Source organism: Natator depressus, chromosome 2, assembly GCF_965152275.1.
Source record: "Natator depressus isolate rNatDep1 chromosome 2, rNatDep2.hap1, whole genome shotgun sequence".
NCBI classification, from domain to species: domain Eukaryota; kingdom Metazoa; phylum Chordata; order Testudines; family Cheloniidae; genus Natator; species Natator depressus.
This window is the reverse complement of record NC_134235.1, coordinates 260,177,558-260,200,488: the sequence shown is the minus strand read 5'-3', so window position 1 is coordinate 260,200,488 and position 22,931 is coordinate 260,177,558. Positions and strand designations below refer to the sequence as shown.

The window sequence follows — 22,931 nt, the reverse complement described above, 5'->3', positions numbered from 1 at the left end:
TTTTCCGAGGTTTGAACCCATCTCTCCTGCTGCAGCTTGTCTCTGAGACTGTCCTCATTTGACTCGGGGCTGTTAACTGATCCCGCTCGTCTTCCCATCATCTGTTGACGTGTTTGTCAGGTTCGCCTCCCACTGCCACCTGTCACTGCTGAGTGATGCCACTGTGCGGGTTTTAAAGGGAGAATTCTAGGAAATCATCCCTGTAAAAATAGCGAGCATCACAGCCACGCACCGGTTCATTCTCTGGAAGAATAAGCTGAGGAAGGTCGTTCTCCTCACTGGGGCATTGTCAAGATAAAAACCGGTGCCAATAACTCCTTCTCCCTGTTGCTAGCATCACCCCGGGTTATTAAAAAGGCAGCAGTTAAAATCAAATCCATTAGAACATTTCACCATTTAAGGCATTTGTTCTCTAGTTGCGCTTTAGCTTAGTGAATCAAAGTTGGTCAATTTCAGTTTCTGGTCAGTTTCATTGTCTGGTTTAAAACAAATAAAAGGAAATATTTCTTCACATAATGCACAGTCATCCTGTGGAACTCCTTGCCAGAGGATGTTGTGAAGGCCAAGACCATAACAGGGTTCAAAAAAGAACTAGATAAGTTCATGGAGGATAGGTCCATCAATGGCTACTAGCCAGGATGGGCAGGGATGGTGTCCCTAGCCTCTGTTTGCCAGAAGCTGGGAATGAGCGACAGGGGATGGATCACTTGACGATTTCCTGTTCTGTTCATTCCCTCTGGGGCACCTGGCACTGGCCACTGTCGGCAGACAGGACACTGGGCTAGATGGACCCTTGGTCTGACCCAGTAGGGCCATTCTTATGTTCTTATGGTTGCCACAACAGATCAGACCAGCCATCTGTCTAGTCCAGAAGAAGATGCAAGGAGCTCTGCCATGGCCAGTGAGGGAACAACCTGCCCATAGGGGAAATTTCCTTCCTATCAGCCATCAGTGTGCGGTTGGCTTATGCCCTAGCTCAGGGGTTTCAGACATGTGGCCCACGGGCAGAGCTGACTCATTTAATATCTCAGTGTAGCCTGAGAGGCACAGCCAGCTTGCCCACAGGCTAAGCTTTCATTTTAAAAAAGGATGTTTCCAGCGTCTGGCTGTAAAGAAACCAGGGGTCAGTGTACCCGGAGGCAGGGATGTCTGCCTGAATCCACAGCCAGCTCTGAACAAGACTCAGGCATGTGAGCTCCTCAGCACTCCAGTAACCTCACTGGAGGGTCAATCCAGGGCCCAGGCTAACTGGTCAATGGCTGATTGGGCCCAGACCATGCAGAGATGGGAGTCGGGAGCTGCGGCAGGGAGGGAACGCAGAGGGGAGAGCAGAAGCCACACTGAGAGACAGGAAAGAGGGAGCGAAACCGAGGGAGGCAGATGAGGAACAGAAGGGCAAGGGCAGCAGCGGGCCCGACAGCTCTCCCTGGCCGTGTATTCACTGCGGGGTAGCTGGGTGAGGAGAAAGCCCTGCCCCTGCCTGGGGTTGACCACGGCAAGTTCACTGGTCTGCACTGTGTTTTCCCTGGGGCTAGGCCCCGGGTCTCAGGCCTGCTGGGTAACAGCCCTGCCCTTGTCAGCAGGGACCACACGGCTGGTGAGTGCTGCCGGATGCGGCAACAAGGTGCTGCGCAAGCAACTGAAAAGAGCTTGGCTCCCGGCCCAGGGCCTGCCGGCCCTCTCGGAGCAGACCTCCTGCTGGCGGGCGCTCTGCGGGGCTCGGCGGGCGGGACGCACTCTGGGACGCCCAGAGCCGCCAAGGGAGTCAGGCGCCTAAATGCTTTTGAGGATTGGGCCTAAACGCATCCCCCAGCCCACAGCTCCTCGGTAACCCCGGCATCCGCCTCTCTGCCGCAGCGCGGGGGACCTCGGAAGAGACAGGCTGGAGCCCAGGGCAGAGGGAGGCCCCGGAAGAGATTAGAGGGGAGCAGGGGGACCTGGGAGGAAGGTGGGGCAGAGGGGGTCCTGGGGGAGGCCCAGGGAAGCAGGGGGTGACTCGCTGCAGAGCCCATCTCGTCCCCACCTCCCCCTTAACTGTGCCCAATTCCTGCTGCCCATGGGGGGCTCTGCTGACTGGGCAGAACTGCTGCCTACTCCCGACACTGCCTGGCTCTAACTGCAGTGTCCCCGGATCCCAGTGCGCTGACCCCCTGCCCGCTCCCAGCTGCAGTGTCCCCGGCTCCCAGTGCGCTGACCCCCTGCCCGCTCCCAGCTGCAGTGTCCCCGGCTCCCAGTGCGCCGACCCCCCGCCCGCTCCCAGCTGCAGTGTCCCCTGCTCCCACTGTGCTGACCCACCACCAAGCACCCCCTGCCTGGGCCCAGCTCCTGCCTGCTTGGCGGACGCGGTGCAGCTGGGGAGGGAAAGGAGATGCCCAGCCTGGGACCCACAGAAGTGGTGGAACCCCGTTCTGGCTCCCCACGGTGTTCCGGCGTGACTCGAGCACGACCTTCCCGAGTCTGACGCCACTGCCTTAGCCCGGCATCAGGGCCTGCAGCCGAACACCCTCGGCCCCAGCCCTGCTCTGGAGCCCGGACGCAGCACTAGGCCAGCGGCTGCCCCACGCTTAGGCCCACTGCTGCGACCGCTCCTGCGCTGCCTCGTTCCCGGCCTCACCCCCTGCTTGGTTCCTGACTCTGGCTCTGCCCCATGGCTCTGACTCCTGCTTCCCGACTCTGGCTCTGAGCTTCGGCGCTGTTCCTGGCCACAGCTCTGACCACAAGGCCTGACCGCCCATCCCCTAGTCCGGGACACCCAGTCTGTATGTGGGTCTCCCGCACTACAGGGCAGGGTTTCAACCTTCTCCCCTCCCCGCACCCAGTAACACTCACAAATCCATAGCTCTTTGTAAGGAAACCAACACCTTGCTTTAAGGAAGAAAAAAATCACTATTTTGGGCCCGAGAGCTTTGAGGTAAAGTGGCCAGATGCAATTTCCGCGTCAGCCAGACCACACGCTGGGGCATCAGACAGCAAGGCGCAGTGAAACAGACCAGCGCACGGCTGTACAGTGAAATGGATCAAGGCCACGCCTGGTTCCGTGACGCGGACACAGCTGGGGTGAGTTGTTCTGGGTTTTACATACTGCGGTATCTTTTAAAGAGGACTCTGTGCCTTCGAGGTTGAAGTTCTGCCTCTCCTGTCTGCCCTTCACAGCACAGTCCCTGGCAGCCCCCAGATATTTGGTATAGCGGGGTTCAGGCAGAGCCAATGGCTGATCTTTTAAACTATACGTCTATGAAATCTCTCACGGCTTCCGACTAAGGCCTCTAAACTGTGGCCAGCTCTGCATCCATATAAGAGCTGTCACGCTGAGGGGCAGGAGGGGGGGCTACACAGCTACACGAGGTGTGATTGCCTCATGGGTTTGCAGACCGGCGCTTGCTTTGCCCACCTGGCACAGCTAAAAATTGCAGTGAAGCCGCGGCAGCATGGAGCCGGGCTATCTGCATGGGCTCTCGTTCACCGTGCTCCAGTGGGTACGTCCGGCCGTGCTGTGGTCACAGCTCTGACGGCGGGGGAGCTAGACCCATAGCGCTTAATGCCCGGCACCCACATGCGGGAGCCTCTTGTCTGATCGCTAGCCTTGGGCGAGTGTGCAATGCTTGGGAACCTCCACTTTCAAACTGGGGTTCCAGTCTTGTGGGCACTAGGAGGGTGATGAAGCACTGGAATGGGTTACCTAGGGAGGTGGTGGAATCTCCATCCTTAGAGGTTTTCAAGGCCCGGCTTGACAAAGCCCTGGCTGGGATGATTTAATGGGTGCGGGTCCTGCTTTGAGCAGGGGATTGGACTAGACGACTTCCTGAGGTCTCTTCCAACCCTAATCTTCTGTGAGTCTATGATTCTATGCTGCCAAACTGGGGCTCTGGAGTGGCCGCTGGAAGCGGGCTAGGACCAGCGCCTTTCATGCAGGCTTCGACCCATCATGGCAGCCCTGTTTGGACCCGGCTGGCTCGGCTTTGAGCTGCCTGCCTGGAGGGGATGTTTCTTAGCCCATTGGTAGGAGCAGGATTTGCCCAGCTCTGGGGAGCGGGTGGCTAGTGGTGCTAAAACAGAGCAATCCGTTTCCGCTGCGGCCACGTCGACACCCGTCAGCAGCTGCCAGGCTTCTCCAGTCGGGCTCTCCCTGCCTTTCAACCCCATCAGGCGCACCTGGCCGGGGAGCTGGAGCTCACGCAGCGGCCAGTGCTCAGTGGCTGGAGAAGGGTTTTCCTCGTAAGCTGGCTGACCACAGAACAGTCAAACCACTGGCCTCCTGCTTCGCGAGAGGTGCCGCGCCAGCCACAAACGGCCCCGAGGAGATGGGGCCCTGCCGAGGGGGATTTCTGTGTCCACAGCTGGGCCGGGAATTACCCAATAAATATGGCCCCGACTCCTTAGCAAGGCTCGGCGTTTCCCTTATTCTGTAGCGGCAGAATGTGGCAGGGAGTCCAGCCCCGACTGCAGCATTGGGGTCCAGAATCTCACCTTGGGAGCCCTCGCAGCTGGGGTGAAAAATTCAGCCCCTGGGATGGATTCTTCAGGACCCGGCTCTGCACCCGCGTGGCTGCTCCAAATCCCTGGCCAGGGAATGCTCCAGCGGAGGGGAACTGCAGCACTTTGCAGGGACACAGACCCCGCCACAGAAGGATCTCAAAGCACATCGCCAATGGTAACGCCCCTCGCTTCGACCTGGGGGCGGAGCTATTATTATTCCCTCCTTTGCTACGGGAGGGAACCAGCGAGTTGCCCAAGGACATAAATACAAGGAGCTGGGAATGGAACCCAGGAGTCCTGAGGCCAATTGCCCTGCTCTGCCCCACACCCAGGGGGACGGGCGAAGGTGAAGAGAGACTGGAGTCCATCATCTGACTGTCGCTGCGGTAGATCTTCTCGGAGTTCCGCCTTTCTGCGAACGCATTATCACAACTCAGCCGCGCGAGCCCCGGCTTTCCCTTCATCCCATCGTTGGCTTAAACCACCGCGACCCCCAGCACTTCCCAGGGGGCTCCTCTTGCTTTGGCAGGTGTTGTGCTCCATCCAGGCTGTTGAGCAATGACAGGTCCCCATCAGACCACTGGGCTTCCAGACGGTAGGGTCTGTGCTGATCTCAGCTGGCCCTGGCCATTGGCAACGCCAGCTGTCACACACACACACACATCTCCTTCCTGCAGTGCAGACACAGCCGGGTTGTAGCCTGGGGCACTGAAACTTTCCAGCCGTTGACGAGACAAGACACTGGCACACGTACTGTAGGGAGCAGCCCTGCACCGGCCCTTCAGAGATGCATTCGCTGGGATCCACTCGGTTTCTCCATCTTTAGCTGCTCGGATCCCAGGGAGCTGGAATCAGAATCTCGGCCCAAGTCCCCAGCTGCCCTTTGCACCCCTGGGCCGATCCAAGGCTCTGAACTCGCCGGAGACTCTGGGGCACAGGGCCTGGGGCTGCCTCTGCGGGAAGGTGCCTGCCCAGCCTGGAGCAGCAACAGGCGCCGGGAGAGGGAGGCATGGAAGAAGTAAAGAAAGGCCAATAACCAGAGCTGGAGCCAATGCCACGGCCCATTGCAGCCCATGGATGTCAGTGACAGGTCCCCGGAGCGCTGGGCCCAGTGATGAGCGCCCACGGCAGAGAGCCTTGGAAAGGTCCTGGAGACGCTCTGAGAAGGAGGGACTCTGAGAGCCAGGCTGGAGCAGGTGAGTCAGGGAGGGGCTGAAGGCCTCACACTCTCAGCAAACATGAGACCCAGGGCACCGGGAGAACTAATCGCCAGCGCTTTAGAGCAAACACCTTCCCCATGCAACGCGCCCACAGCCACCGGGGAGTTGGGGACTGGCTCGGGACTGGGGGGTGCGTCTTTGATGGCTCTGAATGTCATCGGTGCCTCCCTTTCCTGTGGAGCATCGAGTCCTGGGTATTGGCAGCGACACGGGGTTAGAGCGACCGGGGGCCTGGCTAGACCTCAGCTCTGAGCCAGCACGAGGGGAGGATAATGGCGTAGCTGGGCCAGTGTTTGCTCTGGTGTGAGAGGATCGGGGACACCCATCTGGACGGAGCAGCAACCTTAGCTCGTGTGAGACACCAGGGGCTGTCCATGGGTGGCCCTGCAGTCTGCTCTGGTGTAACTGGCTCAGGGTAGCTGAACTAATGGTCTTACTGGTGTGAGACTGACAGAGGGTCCATCTCCACACGCCTGAGGCTGCCTCGGGCTCGCGGGGCCCGGGCTGTGTGGCTCAAAACTGCCATGTAGATGCTGGAGCCTGGGCTCTGGGATCCTCCTGCCTCGCTGGGTCCCAGAGCCCAGGCTCCAGGCCCAGCCTAAATGTCTACACAGCAGTTTTACAGCCCTGCAAGCCCATCAGCCGAGCCAGGCCAGCCGGGGGCGTTTCACTGCTGTGTAGACAGACCCAAAGTGGATCCCAAGCTGTATGGCCCAGTGGTGAGACGGGCTGTGACAGCTGGGGGATAGTGGCCTTTGTGGACCAGCAATCTAAGCTGGTCTGACAGGAGGCCTCTGAGCTCGGCTGCAGCTGGCCATGTCCTCCCGGGGCAGAGGTGGCAGGTGGCTGGTCCGTGAGGCACCCAGACTAGGGGCTGGCAGTTGGGGCAGTCGCACGACCGGAGCCTGCTGAGTTGCTCCCCTTGGCCCAGTGGAGAGCTGGGCGAAAAGCCAGGATGCTCCGGCTGGTACCTCAGGACCGAGCTCCTTCCCGTGTGAATACCTCGCACGGCACCTTTTGCTCAAGTGGCAGGGGCCTGTGCTTTGGGGCAGCAAAATGGCAATGGCAGACTCGCTGCAGGCTGGGGGCGGCTGGAAACAGCGGGCTATTAAGAGCCTCTTGCCTGGGTTTGATTGGGAGATGTTACTTGTACCAGCTGGTGCCTAGATCTCAAACTCCGTCTGCTTAACTCTTTGCCGGGTTCCCAATTCTAGGTGAGAAGACACAGCAAGCACCCCGAGAATGACTCCTTGTGGCCCTGTGCTCCACCAGCCGGGCCCCAGGGAGACAATGAAGTGGCCCCGGGCAGAAAGGGGCTAGGGCTTGTACTGCATGGTGACAGGAGCCCCTTCACCTGCTCTTCATTGTTATTGATCTCACTTTGCCCACTCCGGTGCCGCATCTGAGGGGCTCTCCAAGTACGTCAGCAGCACAGGATAACCCCACAGCTCCCCCGTGAAGGAAGGAATGAGCAGGGATTACCACCCACCACTGAAATGCAGCCACCTCTGGGGCAGAACGCAGCAGCTGTCCAACGGTGCACGGCAACATGGCGCAGCAGTTTGGGATGGGAAGTGAAGACAAATCCCATATCCAAGGAGCTCTGCAGGGGGATTGCCAGGAGGCAGAGGGGATCCCCCAAGTCAGAATTGGCCCAGAGAACCCAACACTTCAAAAGCACTGCAGGCTTTTCAGTAAGTAGCTGGGGGCCTGGTCCATGGCAGGGACTCTGATGTGCTACGATAATACAAATAATAACCACGACTGGTCAACATCTCCCTGATACAGGCCCCCCAGCAGCACAGCACCCTCTAGTGTTGTGCTGGGCTGTTGGCTCACTACTGACTGGGGAAAGAGCGCCGCCCACACCACGTCTCGAGGCAACGAGGCATTTCTTGGAGGCCTCTCATCCAAACACTGACCCAGCTCTACCCCAGGTGGGCTGAGAGCTGATGGGATCACAGTGCAAGGGGAGAAGGCTGCAGGGCTCCCCTGGGTGCTGCTGCTCAGCTGGCTCCCATCTCAGCCCGGGACCCCACAGCCCGGCCTGGAACCAGAGCAAGAAATAATAATAACCAAGCCAGCTCAGACACCGCCCACCTGAAACTGACGGGCGAGCTCTGTGGTTAGAACTATCCTCCCTGGGACTCAGTAATGCAGGAACGAGGGGTCCCTCTCCCGGAGCATTCTGGAGATATCAGGGGCTCTGCAGCACAGCCTGGGCCACGCCCCAACTCGCAGCAGCCCTTCAGATCAGCCTCGAAGTGGGGCAGGTGGTCCAACAGCAGCAGCAAAAGGTCTCACTCTCGTGGTCTCAAGGGCCAGGAGGAGCGGAGAGGGAATTTTACTGCTGCATTTGGCACTGGTGCGACCGCTGCTGCAATCCTGGGTCCTGTTCTGATGCCCACAATTCAAGAAGGATGTTGATAAATGGGAGAGGTTCAGAGAAGAGCTGTGAGAATGATTAAAGGGTTAGAAAACCTGCCTTAGCATGACAGACTCAAGAAGGTCAGTAAAGAGACTGGAATGCCCGGTCGAAAAGGGACCCTGATGGCTCCGGTTGGCACCACCGACCAGGCCATTAAAAGTCCAGTCAGCAGCGCAGCAGGGGCCCGGGGCTAAGGCAGGCTCCTTGCCTGCCTTGGCTCTGCACGGCTCCCAGAAGCAGTTGCCAGGTCTCTGTGGCCCCTAGACACATGGGCGACCAGGGAGGCTCCATGCGCTGCCCCTGCCTCGAGTGCCAGCTAAGCAGCTCCCATTGGCTGGGAACTGCGACCAATGGGAGCTGCGGGGGTGGTGCCTGCGGGCACAAGGGCAGTGTGTGGAGCCTCCCTAATCGCCCACGTGCCTAGGGGCCGCAGAGACCTGGCGACTGCTTCCGGGAGCCGCGGTAAGCATCACCGGGACCCCGTACCCTGAACCCTCTCCACACCCCAAACTTTCTCCCTGCAGCAGGACCTTGGCTGTGGGGGAGAGTCACCTCTCCCTGCCGCGGCCGCTCCGGGGTTGAGTTGAGGCCGGGGGAGGGGAGCCTTGGCTGCAGCAGGTCCGGGCCACCCCTCCCCCAGCTGTGGCAGGTCCGGGGCTGAGTTGGGGCTGGGGGAGGGGCTCCCCTCCCCCGGCTATGCGGATTCTCTGAGTGCCTGCACGGCGCTTTATAGGCTGCTGCGTGGCCACGCAGCTTACAGGGACCTCAGAGCACCGGAGCTCCACACAGGTCGCTGAGACCCGCAGGTGACCTTGCACTCGGAGGATTCTCCGTTACCTCAGCACTTGCGGGAGCCCAGACCATTTAGGCATTTCAAATCAGGGCCATCGGGCTGGATTCTGATACAGTACAGTCTGCAGAGATGCTGGATTTTCCCGCATGTGACTGACAGCAGAGTCCGGGCCCTGGGCTCGTGTCGATGGTAGCAGATCACGTGCTGTGATGGAACCTGCACTAGCCTATCTGGCCGGCTTGCTCCCTTCCTTCTCAGAGCCTGGAGCACCAAGCTGGCACGTGGGTGGGTGTCAATATCTGACTGGTGATCAGGCTTGAGGGCAGCCGCATGGGGAGTCTCCAGGCAGATGCTGTGGCAGGGTGCATGGGTGGGAGAAGCCCAGGGCTCTGCCGAAGCAGGTGGAAGTGTGGTATCAGTTCACATGACGGACCACCCAGCCCCCAGCCCCAGACGCTGCTCTGTTACTAGACATTGCTCATTGCAACAGCCCCAGGGGTCTTTCTGGCTCTGCCACACCCTTCCTACGACCCCAGGGCGTGGTCCACCGGATCTGACCAGGACCAGATGGGTGCCTGTGGATGGGTGCCTATTTCTGTGGGAATCAATCAATAACCAGCCCTGCCTGGCTTCCACTAGGACCCTCTGGAGCGTGGCCCTGATCCAGGAAAGCTCACACCAGCCGCACCCAGGAAAACACAGCTCTTTTTATTCACATGCTGTACAGCGTTGTTGGCATTTCCTTGCTGCGAAGAGCTCCTGAAGCCTGTGGGGCCCGTTATCTGTACTGGCCTTATCATTTCTAGAGCAGCCGAAGCATGCCTGGGGCTGTGAGAAAGGTCAGTGCTCATAAGAGTTTACAATTCTACCCAAAGACAACCCTTGGGGCAAATCTTCAAACACGAGAAGGGGTGTGTTGGAGGAGGGGGGGGCGCAGGGGTCAGGAGATCAGCAGAGGAGCCTCATGGGAAAAATGGAGGTTGAGATGTGTTGCTGGCCCTTTAAGGACTCAGCCCAGAACAAGAGAATTCTGGGAGGTGTAGTTCCCCAAACTGATAGGAATTCTAGGCCTGGCAGCAATGCATGCTGGGAAGGGGACTGGGATATAAGAGTCCTCCCTCTGCTCAGGGAAGGGACATTCCTTTCTATCCCCAGGACATGGAGGGAGGAGGTGCTTGGTGCATGCAGGGCTGAGGGCTGCTCTGAGAGTGGCTGAAGGTGTGAAGCCAGGGGTGGGAGAAGGGGCTGATCATGGGAGCAGTGAAAGGAGAGGGTAAAAAGAAGCAGAATGAATGGGAGTAGAAGTGGGGGACGGGGGGGAGGTGGCCAATGCGGGGGAAGGGGGAGATCTTGGCTCCTGCATGTTGGATGGACAGGGTGGGGGTGATGTGGGGAGAGGAGCAGCCTGTGGCAGTGGAGATAGGAGGTGACCCAGGAGCAGTGGTTGCGAGGGAGGGGGGAGGATGGATTGGAGGGATTCGGAGAGGAAGGACAGGACTTAGGAAGAGCCGGAGGAGAGCAGGCCACGGGGCAAGGAGTTCTGAGAAGGGCCGGTTGGGGCAGCTGCGAGAGGAGGGTTGGGTGGGAAGACCACGAGCTCAGCACAGGGGCTGGCTGGGGAAACCTCGGGGAGGTGGGAGCAGGCAGGTGGCAAAAGATTGGGGGTGGGGAGTCAGCAAAGAGGGGGAAGAGGAGAGAGCCGGGGCAGCTGCCAACAGAGGGGGCAGAAGAGCTGCTCAAGGAGCAGTTGGTGAGCAGGGAACCCAGGGGCCACAGAGCCAGGGGAACCCACGGAGGAGAGAGGGTGAGGGCATCATCCCCCGAGCCAGCAGCCCAGAGAACCACCGAGGAGAGGAGCCCTGGGACGCTGGCTCCATGCTATGCAAGGGCAGAGCCTCTAGCAGTTGTGGGGGGCTCGGCCCCATCCCCCCCAGACAGCACCCCCTGCAAACATCACTGCTGTAGGTGCTGATTGGCCTACATGGTGGCAGCTTCAGCGGAGCGGCTACGGATCAATTCAACCTCAGCAGTGCTACAGGCTTGAACTGGGAGACAAGGGCTGCCTGGGTGATGCAGAGAGGGGCTTTCCTGGGGGGGCCAGCCTGGGTGACTGTCTCTCCCCACCTTGGGGCTGCCCGTGCGCCCTTCCGCTGCAGTCTGGACAGTGACTCGGGCATGTCTCTGGGGTGCTCCTTGCAAAGCTGCTCCCGGAGCCTCTGTGCCCCCCATTCCAAGCTGTGTGTCTGATACGAGCCTCACTGCGGTTCATGCATATCTGGGGGTGTCCCACGGCTGTGGGATTTGAGCTACATGGGCCCTGCAGGCCGTCACCCTGGCGGTGTGTCTGGAGCGGGGCCCGTAGGCAGCAGGCAGGGTGGGGGGGCCCAGAATGCTGCTGACCTCTGGGGCTGGCGGGTTCCAGGCTCCGGCTGGCTCCGTCCACAGCGATGAACTCACTTAATAAAAGGTTACAAACTCCTAGCGAAAAACCAAAGGAAGGGAGGCCCGATGCTGAGCAGGGCCCTGTGTCCCAGCTCCTCCCGGCGGGGAAAGGTGGGTCTGGGTTGGGAGCCAAGCAGACCCTCCCCCCCGCCGTCCAGCCAGGACCCGCCGGGTGGCCCTGGCTCATCTCCTGGGACAGTAAAGCACAAAGCCGTCCCGGCTCTTGCCGAAGTCGGGGAAGGCCAGTTCGTGGCGCGTCTGCACGGCAACCAGCCTCTTCCTCCCGCGCAGGCTCAGCTGGATGCAGTCCGACACGCGCACCTGCAGCTCGCGCTTCGTCCTGGGGGGGAAGAGAGAGAGCGGGTCAGCAGGGCTCAGCGCCCGGCAGCAAGGGTTTGCCGAGCGAGCATCACAGGTCGGCAGGGGTGGTTCTCGTGCCCAAGAGCACAAGGGCGCGTGTGTGTGGAGGACACCCATGCCAGCCGCACTGCACTGGTATGAAACCTGTGCACGAGCGCAGCGACAGCCCTGGCTACGGCCCAGCTCTGCTGATTCCAGTTGGAGTTAGGAGCCTAAATACCTTTGAGGAGCCGGGCCTAAAATCCAGCTTCGGCAAGGCCATGGCTGCCGTGCTCCCGTTTGCCAGGGCGGGGCTGGCTCAGGCCTCTGCCGCTGCTCTTTGAGCAGGGAATGAAGCCAGCAGCCTGTTTGGCACCCCGCAGGTGGCACCTGCCAGACTGACACAACCGGGATGTGTGAGCTTCACGCGGCGGCTGTTAATTGTCCTGCTCCCATTTCCAGCCTGCCATGGTTAACCGTGTTCCCACCGGTGGGCACCGCTAGCAAACCCTGAGTCACTCTCGGGGCCTGTCCGCACGGTGCTGGCGAAGCGCCTCAGCGGGCTCCGAAGTGCTCCGATGGGCGTGCTGACTGCCCTGCGTAGCCCCTCGGAAAGGTACCTCGGTCACGTGGACAGGGTCAGCTTTGCTGCACCGTGGAGACGGGCCATTAGGCGCTTCCTGCCTTTGCGTACCTCGCATGTGCTTGCAAGGGAAGGTACAGCTGGGGAAACTGAGGCATGGAGGGGTTCAGTGACGGGCCCAAGGCCCCAGACCCACTGCTAGTGATAGGATTAGAACTCGGGCTCTGCTGGCTCCCAGTCCAATGCTCGGACCTCTCTCACAATAGCAGGGAGAACTGGGGAAGGTCCCTCAGACCTTGCCCAAGGCCACACAGCAAGTCCAGGGCCCAGCTGAGCACAGAATTCAAGACTCTTGATGCCTAATCTTGTGCCACCAGCTCCCATCTGACCCGGCGAAGCACAGGCCTGGCTCCGAACTTCCACTGATTTCACTGGAGGATCTAGGCTGATGGGCCCAGAGCTGGGAAATGAACCCAGGTCTCTCTGTTGGGACCTTGTTGTACCAGCACTTGCTCCTGCTCTTAAAGCGCGGTGGGGAGGAACTGGTGTCTGCAGAGTTCTCGCCTGTCAAACATCAGTCCCTGGGGCTGTGCCTAGGGCATTAGATGGGGTCCCAGAACACACGCCTCCTCCTCCATCCGCAGCAGGTCACTCCAAGGACACAGGTCAGTGTTTTGAACTATCTCCCATTGCTACACAGTTGGAATCTGCGCCAACGGCGTTTAAGGGCCAGACGCACACATGGGGGTAGTTCAGGTTCTATTGAAAATGGCCCCTTCTAACCAAAATCGTGCCCCTGAGCTCCCTGAAACTTCTTAGGGCTCAAAATCCAGCTCAGAAATTTGGGGCCCTGGTCCACAGCTGGTATAAATGGGTGTGGCTCCGTCAATTTCAGTGGTGGATTTATACCAGCTCAGGAGGAGGCTCTGTGCTTTTTAATCTGCAGTAAGCAAGGAGGTGGCTGCGTGGCTACAATCCAGCAAAGGATAAACGATGAGGGACAGAGGTGCAGGAGAGCCGAGAGGTAATGCTGCGTCTGAGACCACACACGGGAAGGGAAGGGGACAGACCTTTCCCCCAACGGAAACCCCCTCGGGAGAGCAGAGACCTTCAACAGACAATATTATTCCAAGCCTGGCTGAAATCCTGCCAATGAGCCGGCTGATAGGGTTAGAATGAGGCTCGGCAGAATTTGATTGTTGTTTTTTATCATTTTGATGGATAATATCAGTGTTTGATTTTAAGCATTTTGTTGTATTGATTTAACTGTTCACAGCTGTGGGAAATTGCAAGGGAGGATCAGGCAAAGGGGGGAGGGGGGTCTAGACAATAATTAGTTAATGACTGTAGGTGCTGAGATTCAAAACATTCAAGTTCTATAACCATTCAAACACAACCTGTCAACATCGCACGCCAAAATATACCAAGTAAAAACCCTTAAATCAAACCCTGCTCAGTTCTCCAGCAGATTTTTCTTACTTTGCCTACTATTTCCGATGGAAAGATTTTGGACGTTGGCTTGTGTGTTTTACGGTGAAAGGGACACATACCAATAAAAATCTAACCCTCCCAAGCCTGCTTATAATGTACAAAGATCTTATGATTCCAAAATCCCCACGGGAAACAGATTATAACTTTATCTGTGTGACGAAGTGGGACTGTTCTTAATGTTTTCTCTGAATACTGTGTGGGTTCCTCAGTTTCCCCTCTGCATTTCTTAAGTCTCTAGGTGGTGGGATAAGCTGTGTGATTGTTGCAGAGCCTTAGAGGGAAGTGTGAGGCTGTCTAGGGAGAGAATGGCCGACACCCTGTCTCCTGGCAACTGATGGCCTGGGCCCTTCCTCTGCAAAGGTGAGAGCTAAAGGGTTGGAGAACAAAGGAGTCAGGTGTCCTCCTGACCTGGGAAAGGGACAAAGCCCAGAGCAGGAGGGGCTGGAGGGTGAGTCAGTTTGGGCTGGCTGGGGACGAGGAGTGAAGGGCAGACGTGGTTGTCTGGCTCATGGCTCCCCAAATGGACCCGGCTGAGGGGTCCTGTTCTCTGTACCTACAAGCTCTGTGTTAGACCATGTTCCTGTCGTCTAATAAACCTTCTGTTTTACTGGCTGGCTGAGAGTCACATCTGACTGCGGAGTTGGGGGGCAGGACCCTCTGGCTTCCCCAGGACACCACCTGGCCGGACTCGCTGTGGGAAGCGCACGGAGGGGCAGAGGATGCTGAATGCTCCGAGGTCAGACCCAGGAAGGTGGAAGCTGTGTGAGCTGTTTGCCCTGGAGACAGGCTGCTCACAGAGAGGAGACTTCCCCAGGGTCCTGACTGGCTTCGTAGGGATCAATTCCAGAGCTTCGCCCGGGGACACCGTGACAATCTGTTCCTGTACTTATGTCCCAATAATTACTGCAAAAATAAAGCTGTTTACAGCCTTTCACAGCTCTATCGTCAGGCCTCTACAATGGGTAGAGCCGCCACAGTGCTATGCAGCCACTCCGTAATGAAGGACAAACCCAGCTTGGCATGAGGAGATGCACTGGGAACTCCACCCTTCCTTTCCTCGGAAAGAATCAGAACCCCCTGACCTCTCATGTGCTCCTGCTCATGTAACGGTAGAATTTCTCTGAGATGTTTTGAGAAAAACACATCTGAAAGGGGGTGGGGTGTGTGTATGTGTGTGTAAGAAAGAGTGATCATAGCTCCACAACAGCCTGGCCTCCAGGGCTGGCTGGTTTTTTTGGCCTTCCTGCAAAGCAATGGCCTTTTAGTGTGTTTGCTGGGGCTAGCATGACGAATACGTCTCCTACCCAGCTATCCTACGTCCCCACCCCTCATCAGATCAGGGGTATGAGACGAGGCACGTGAGCCTGGCCCCTCCACCCTGGCACAAGGAAGACCTGGCCAATTGAGCATGTTACCGTCCCAGCACCATACAGCTCCCAGCGGACTCTGGCAGAGGGAAGCAGTCAAGGGAGCATGGAGGGGAGGCGGTGGACTGCCAAGCATGGGGAAGGGAGGGCATGGTGCAGTACAGGCTACCAAGGGAGGCACAGGGGGTTGGGGAAGGGTAGGCACAGATGGGTGGGGGGTACGTCTCCGTTGCAAAGAAAAACCCGCGGCACCGGGTCTCAGAGCACAGCCCAACTGACTCAGGCTCGCGGGGCTAAGACTAGCCTGGCCTCTGAGACCTGCCCCCACAGGGGGTTTCAGAGCCCGGGCTCTAGTCTGAGCTCCCTCCTGCAGCCCTTCCACCCCAAGCCCAGCTAGGCCCCTGGCTCGCCTTCAAGAACCAGGGGTGACCCACATGAAGCCGAGTCCGTAGGAAGGGCATCTGTGGAGTCCAGCTCTCCCCCAAAAGACACAGGGCCTGAGTGTGTCTTTGCTGAGGTGGTGGAGCACCACTGATGGCCAGGGCGCCCCCCCTGAGTTCGAGCGGATGGAGGCCCAGCGGTCCTAGAGCACAAGCCCCCCGTGTGAGCGAGGGCGTCCGTGTCCGGCTGCCAGAGAGCTCCGCACACACAGGCTAACTGACAGCCCCTGACACAAACCCTCCAGCACCCTCACGTCACCATGTTTCGCAACCCCAACCGCATCCAGGCGGCTGCTTTGACTCCCCCTCGCCTGGGGAGCAGCTGCAGGGAGCTCTGGCCAGACTCGGTGCAGGACTGCAAGCCTCGAGGGGCCGTCTGCGCCGCCCTGGCAGGGCGTGAGGGCCGCTCATGGTGACAGGCGCCAGCGAGCTCGTGCGGGGAGCGGAGCAGCGCGTGGCCTGCCTGGAGCACCGGGCAGTGACTCCGTGCTCGTTACTCGCGAGCTAGCTCTGGTGTGTCTACACAAGCTGCAATCACGCTCCGGGACTGCAGTCTAGCCGTGCCCTTCCAAACCGGGTGACGCACTCAGGGCCAGATAAACCAGCTGGAAGAATCTCTTAGGCCTTGTGTATGTGGGGCAGCCAAGGCACCGTGAGCTAAACCCGAAAGGCCCCAGTTACTCCGCCTGGGCCCGGAAGCGTCCCAAGCAGCATGACAGCACCGTGCCCCGTGCGGACGACGGGCCCCCACTCTCCACGTGGGCCCGAGACGGGACTGTTCTGACCATCTAGTGAGGGGCTGGTGGGGAGAGGGGCGGTTGGGCTCGGGGCTTTGAGTCACTCATCTGTCTCTGAGCACGTTCCCCGGGGCCAGGCCTCGCCTCCCCCCCACCCCGCCGTGCAAGCCGGCCTGACAGCTGTCGCTTTTGTGAGCCCACACGCTGCCCCCGGAGAACAACCCTGGACCCCGGCGTGACCCGCAGGTCACGTGTGTCCTTTCAGAGCGGGGAACCGAGCCCTGGCACCAATAGCTGTGCCAAGGCCCCTTCTGGCTGGCTGGGATCGGATGAGGGGCTAGGAACTGTGGGGGAAGGGCTCCTGCCCCACGCCTTTGATCCCGAGAGCCAGAGTGCCGGGGCACTGTCCCTGGGGCAATGGCTCATGACGGCATCAGCTCAGCGGGGGCAGGAAAGGGCTAATCGACACTGGCCCCTGCGGGATGTCCCCCGGCCTTCCCCTAGGGCAGCGCCCGCCCCCTCATCACAGGCGTCACCTGGATATCAGGCCCTCCCCAAATCTCCCTGGGTTCTTAGCTCCGCATTCCTCCCCGCCCCATCTTGGGAGTGCCATGGCTTCCTGCCCCCTCTCTCTGGCCTGGCAGCCCCTCCAGGGAGCAGGGCAGGAAGCCATGAGCTGGTGCCATGGAGGCCATTGCCCCGGGCGGCTCACATGGCTACTCGCTGGCACAGGGGGAGCTGGCCGGGAAACAAAGGGGCCGTTTCTTCAACGCTGCGGGGAGAGGGCAGCTGGTCGGGCGGCTGCCGAGGCAGCCCTATTTATAACCCAGCCAGCGGAGCGAGGAGAGGCAGCTCGCAGCAGTCTCCCCGGGGCGAGCTGCGGCTTCAGGGATCGGGCTGCACCCAGGGGCGCGCTCGGCCGGGGATCTGGCTCCTGGGCCGTAGGGGGAGGAGGAGGAACGTGGAGGCACGTCAGCCATGAACCCAGACTGCGCAGCAAGGGGAGCGGGACAAGAACCCACGGAGAACAGCCTGGGCCAGGCCCCCCGGCTGCCCACACATCTAGAGCTGGATGCATCAGCCTCCAGCCGTGCACAGGCAGATCCGGCCCCAGGCTCTCCCCCGTGGCCACGGCAGGGCACCACGCCCCCAGGCGCAGGCGTCTGCACACAGCTACACGCAGGCCCGCGGGCTCCCAGACACCCTGCGTCCATGCCCGTCATCCTGCCCCGGCCTTGTCTCGGTTCTGGCCTCGGAGCTCTGCCCCCTCACCGAGCCCGGGCAGGGAGGGGGCTGGGGCTGAAAGGGCAGATCCCGGTGTTAGTGCATGGGGGTGGATCCTGCTGCACTCAGAGGGGCTGGGAGTGGGCAGATCCCGGTGCTGGCACCCCAGGGGTTGGATCCCGTTGCACTCAGAGGGGCTGGGAGTGGGCAGATCCTGGTGCTGGCACTTCAGGGAGTGGATCCTGCTGTGCCTGAAGGGGCAGGAGGGCTCAGGACAGCGTCCTGAGCTGCAGACTCACACAGCTGTGCGCTGGAGAGAGTGAGATCAGGGGCTTTGATCTCGGCTTGTCCCGGAGGGCTCAGCCCCACCTCAGCTCCTCCCCACGCAGGCTGCTCTGGGGCGGCCCCACCTAAGCCATGCGTGGGGACTTCCAGCACACAGACACCCAGCAAACGGGGGATCCCGAGGAGGCCTGGGGGCAGGGAGGAGACGCTAGGAGCAGCAGGTACGCCCTGGCTGGCCCAAGGGGAGAGGACACAACAGAGCGTTGAACCCCAGCAGCAGCCGGCCGCAGGGGCCTGACCAGTCCCAGGGAAGCCCCAGCTCACAGATCAGGAAACTGAGACTCCCTGCCCAAGGGAGGGCACAAGGGGGCCCCCTGTCGGAGCCGGGCTTGGATCTCAGGGCTCCCACCCAGGAGGGCATCGGCCCGCTCCTGGCTCTTTCCTAGCCACAAACCGCTGAGACCTTCCGGTCAAATATCTCGTGCAATGTACTGACCATGGTCGCCCGGCCGCCCTTACAGACCCTGCCGTCACATAAGCTTACGCTCCTTAGCGCACTCAGCCACACCGGGGGAGACGGCCAGTGTCCTCCCCCGGCCACATCCCTCTTGGCTCGGCCTCTCAAAAACCTGCCATCCCTCTGCTCCCCGAGCACGGCGGCTGATTAGCCTCTGGGGCCCCTGTCACGGAGTGTGGGGGAGTCTGGGCCCTGAACCCCTCTTCCTGGGATTCACTGTGACTGTCAGCCAGCCAGTAAAACAGAAGGTTTATTGGACAACAGGAACACAGCCTAAAACAGAGCTTGTGGGTACAACCAGGACCCCTCAGTCAAGTCCTTCTGGGGGGCAGGGAGCTTAGGCCCCAGCCCTGGGGTTCCCTGCATTCCACCACCCAGCACAAAACTGAAACCAACCCCCCCACAGCAGGCTCTCTCCTGCAGCCTTTGTCCAGTTTCCCGGGCAGAGGTGTCACCTCCCCCTCCCCCTCCTGGCTCAGGTTACAGGCCCTCAGGTCTCCCATCCCCAGTGAAACTCCCCTGCCACATTCCCAGGTCAACACTCCCCCTCCCTGCTCGTACCATCTCTCCCCCCTTCGAGACTGAACTGAGCAGGGTCACTCTGACCAGTGACCTGGGGAAGTTCGGGGCCCCCTCTCCGGGACAACGCATCCGCTATCATGTTGGCACTTCCCTTCACGTGGACCACGTCCATGTCATAATCCTGCAGGAGCAGGCTCCACCTCAGGAGTTTGGCGTTGGCTCCTTTCATCTGGTGTAGCCAGGTCAGAGGAGAGTGGTCGGTGTACACGGTGAAGTGTCGCCCAAAGAGATATGGCCCTAGTTTCTTGAGGGCCCACACCATGGCCAGGCATTCCTTCTCGATGGCCGCGTAGGTCTGCTCCTGGGGTAGCAACTTCTTGCTCAGGTACACGATGGGGTGTCTCTCCCCCTTTTCATCCTCCTGCATTAACACCACCCCCAGTCCCATGTCTGAGGCGTCGGTGAACACCATAAAGCACTTGTCAAAGTCTGGGTTTGCCAGAACTGGGCCACTGACCAGAGCCTCCTTCAGTGCCCGGAAAGCCTCCTGGTACTGCTCAATCCAGACCACCTTGTCTGGCTTTCCCTTCTTGCATAGCTCAGTGATGGGGGCGGCTATGGCGCTAAAGCAGGGCACAAACCTTCGATAGTATCCTGCCAACCCAAAAAAGGCTTGGACCTGCTTTTTGGTGTGAGGAGCGGGCCAGTCTCTGATCACCTCCACCTTAGCTGGTTCCGGCTTTAGGCGGCCGCTCCCCACCCAATGGCCCAGGTAAGATACTTCAGCCATCCCCACCTTGCACTTCTCAGCTTTTATGGTCAGCCAGCCCCCTGGAGTCGGTCCAGCACTTGTCTAACCTGGGACACGTGGTCCTCCCAGGTCTGGCTAAAGACACAGATGTCATCAATATACGCCACGGCAAAACTCTCCATCCCCCTCAGTAGCTGATCCACCAGGCACTGGAAGGTGGCCGGCGCTCCCTTGAGGCCGAAAGGCGGGGTCAGGAACTCATAGAGCCCCAGAGGGGTGATACAGGCCGATTTCAGCCTGGCATCTGCATCCAGCGGCACTTGCCAGTAGCCCTTTGTAAGATCCATGGTGGTAAGGTATCGAGCTCCTCCAAATTTGTCTAGGAGCTCATCAGGCCTGGGCATGGGGTAGGCATCAGATACAGTGATGGCATTGAGCTTCCAATAGTCCACACAGAACCGGATCAACCCATCCTTTTTGGGGACCAGCACCACCGGCGAGGCCCAAGGGCTGGCAGATGGCTGGATCACCCCCAAAGCCATGTCCCGGACCTCTCTTTCCAGGTCCTGAGCAGTTTTCCCTGTGACTCGGAAGGGGGAGCATCTTATCGGCGGGTGCGATCCTGTCTGCACCCGCTGGAGAGTCAAATTAGTGAGTCCAGGCTGGTTGGAAAACAGCTGTCGGTACGGATGCAGCACCTCAGCTTGCTGGGCAGGGGTTAGCTGATCCGAGAGGGGAATTGTTTCCGGGGGGAACCAGCTCTGGTCCCAGGGAACAGATCTACTAAAGGGTCATCTCCCTGCTCCTCCCAATGTCCACACACGGCCAACACCACATTCCCCCTTGCGTAATATGGCTTCATCATATTCACATGGTACACCCAGCGGTGGTGCGCCCGGTTCGACAGCTCCACCACATAGTTTACCTCGTTTAGCTGCTTGACAACCTTGAAAGAGCCCTCCCAGGCGGCCTGTAGTTTGTTCTTTCTCACAGGGATGAGAACCATCACCTGATCCCCGGTGGTGTAGGCGCGGGCCCGCACCGTGCGGTCACACCAGACCTTCTGCTTCTTCTGGGCTCTGGCCAGATTCTCCCTGGCCAGCCCCATGAGTTCAGCAAGTCTCTCTCGGAAGATCAGGACATACTCCACCACTGACTCTCCATTGGGAGTGGCCTTCCCCTCCAATTCGTCTCTCGTCAGGTCCAGGGGGCCCCTCACCCTCCTTCCATATAACAGTTCGAAAGGTGAAAATCCGGTAGACTCCTGGGGCACCTCCCTGTACGCGAACAGCAGATGAGGTAAGTACTTGTCCCAATCCTGTGGGTGCTGGTTCATAAAGGTTTTCAGCATCATCTTTAGCGTCCCATTGAACCTCTCCACCAGCCCATTGGACTGGGGGTGATAAGCTGAGGCCCAGTTGTGCCGGACCCCACATTTCTCCCACAAGCACCGGAGCAGGGCCGACATGAAGTTGGATCCTTGGTCTGTCAAGACTTCCTTGGGGAACCCCACTCGGCTGAAAATGGTCAGGAGCGCATCTGCCACAGTGTCTGCTTCAATGGAAGCTAAGGGCGCTGCCTCGGGGTAGCGGGTGGCAAAATCTACCATCACCAGAATGTATTTCTTCCCCGACCGGGTCGTCTTGCTGAGAGGCCCCACTATGTCCATGGCCACCTTCTGGAAAGGTTCCTCTATGATGGGCAAAGGTTTCAAAGCCGCTTTCCCCTTGTCCCGGGCCTTCCTCACCCTCTGACAGGGGTCGCAGGATCGGCAATACTGCCGGACCGTGGTAAAGACCCCAGGCCAATAAAAGTTCTGTAGCAACCTCTGCCGGGTGCGTCAGATACCCTGGTGCCCTGCGAGGGGGATTTCATGGGCCAGGTACAGTAGCTTTCGGCGATACTTCTGGGGGACCACCAGCTGCCTCCTGATCCCACAGGACTCCACTTCCCCTGGGGGAGCCCATTCTCGGTACAGGAACCCCTTCTCCCACAGGAACCTCTCCGGGCAACCTCTCCTCATGGTCTGTACCGCACTGAGGTCAGCCAGGTCCCTGAGCTTCTGCAAGGAGGGATCTTTCTGCAACTCAGCCTGGAACTCAGCGGCTGCGGAAGGGATGGGGCCCGGTTCCCTCTCACTGGCTGGGTCTGATGCCACAGCCTCTCTGAGCCGTGCCCCTCGGCGCTCCCTCCCCACCAGGGTAGAGTCCTGCGCCTCTGGTGTGGTACCCTCCCCAAGGTCGGGGCGCAGTGCCCCTCACCAGCTCTGGCTACGGGTCACAACCAGGGTGTTCTGGGGGTTGCTTGGCCAGTCCTCTAGGTCCCCCCCCATCAAAACCTCAGTGGGCAAATGGTGGTGCACCCCCACATCCTTGGGCCCCTCCTTGGCCCCCCATTTCAGATGTACCCTTGCCACGGGTACCTTGAATGGGGTCCCGCCCACCCCCGTCAGGGTCATGTAGGTGTTGGGCACCACTCGATCTGGGGCCACCACCTCAGGCCGGGCCAGTGTCACCTCCACGCCCGTATCCCAGTATCCACTGACCTTCCTCCCATCCACCTCCAGGGGAACAAGGCACTCCCTCCGGAGGGACAGCCCCGCGCCCACCCTGTAAACCGAGAACCCTGAGTCCAGAGCATCCAGCCCTCTGGAGGAACTGGCCTGGGGTACTCTTCCCTCCCGAGCAGGTGGTAAGCTGGCAGCCCCCCTTGCCTGGGCCGTCTGCCCCTTGTCCAGCTGGGTCCCTACCCAGTTAACCCTGGGTAGGTTGGGTCTGCTCAGTCTGTCCCTGAGCCTGGGGCACTGGGTCCGTATGTGGCCTCTCTGGCCACAGTGATAGCAGCTCAGGTCACGTTGGTCCCCTCGAGCGGGTCGGATGGTCCTGATGCCATGCGTTCCCCTTGGGAGGGGGTTCTCCATATTTCCCCGCTGGGAGGTCCCATGGTGACTCTCTCTCTGCATTGTGGGGGGCCTGTTCTTTTGGGACTCCTCCCTGCTACCCCCTGACCGACTGTTCACAAACTCGTCGGCCAGCTGCCTTGCGTGCTGGGGGTTCTCTAGCTTTTTGTCCACCAGCCACAGCCTCAGGTCGGAAGAGCACTGTTCATACAGTTGCTCCAATACGATTAGGTCAAGCAGGTCCTCTTTAGCTTGGGCCCCAGCTGTCCACTTGCGGGCATATCCCTGCATTCGGTTGACCAGTTGTAGGTATGTGACCTCAGGCGTTTTACGCTGACTCCGGAACCGTTTCTGGTACATCTCGCGGGTCAGCCCTAACTCACGGAGCAGGGCCTTTTTGAACAGTTCGTAGTCCCC

The 22,931-nt window shown here is 59.7% G+C and overlaps 1 protein-coding gene across 1 annotated transcript in view; it reads right to left on the bottom strand.

Annotated features, from left to right (window-relative positions):
- Window positions 1–10,792: 10,792 nt before the first annotated feature.
- MYO1G (myosin IG) overlaps window positions 10,793–22,931 on the bottom strand; it is a 67,607-nt gene continuing 55,468 nt past the window's right edge. Inside the window, exon 23 of the mRNA XM_074946473.1 lies at window positions 10,793–11,699. Coding sequence (XP_074802574.1) covers window positions 11,543–11,699 — 157 coding nt within the window. The 3' untranslated portion in view covers window positions 10,793–11,542. The remainder of the gene's footprint in view (window positions 11,700–22,931) is intronic.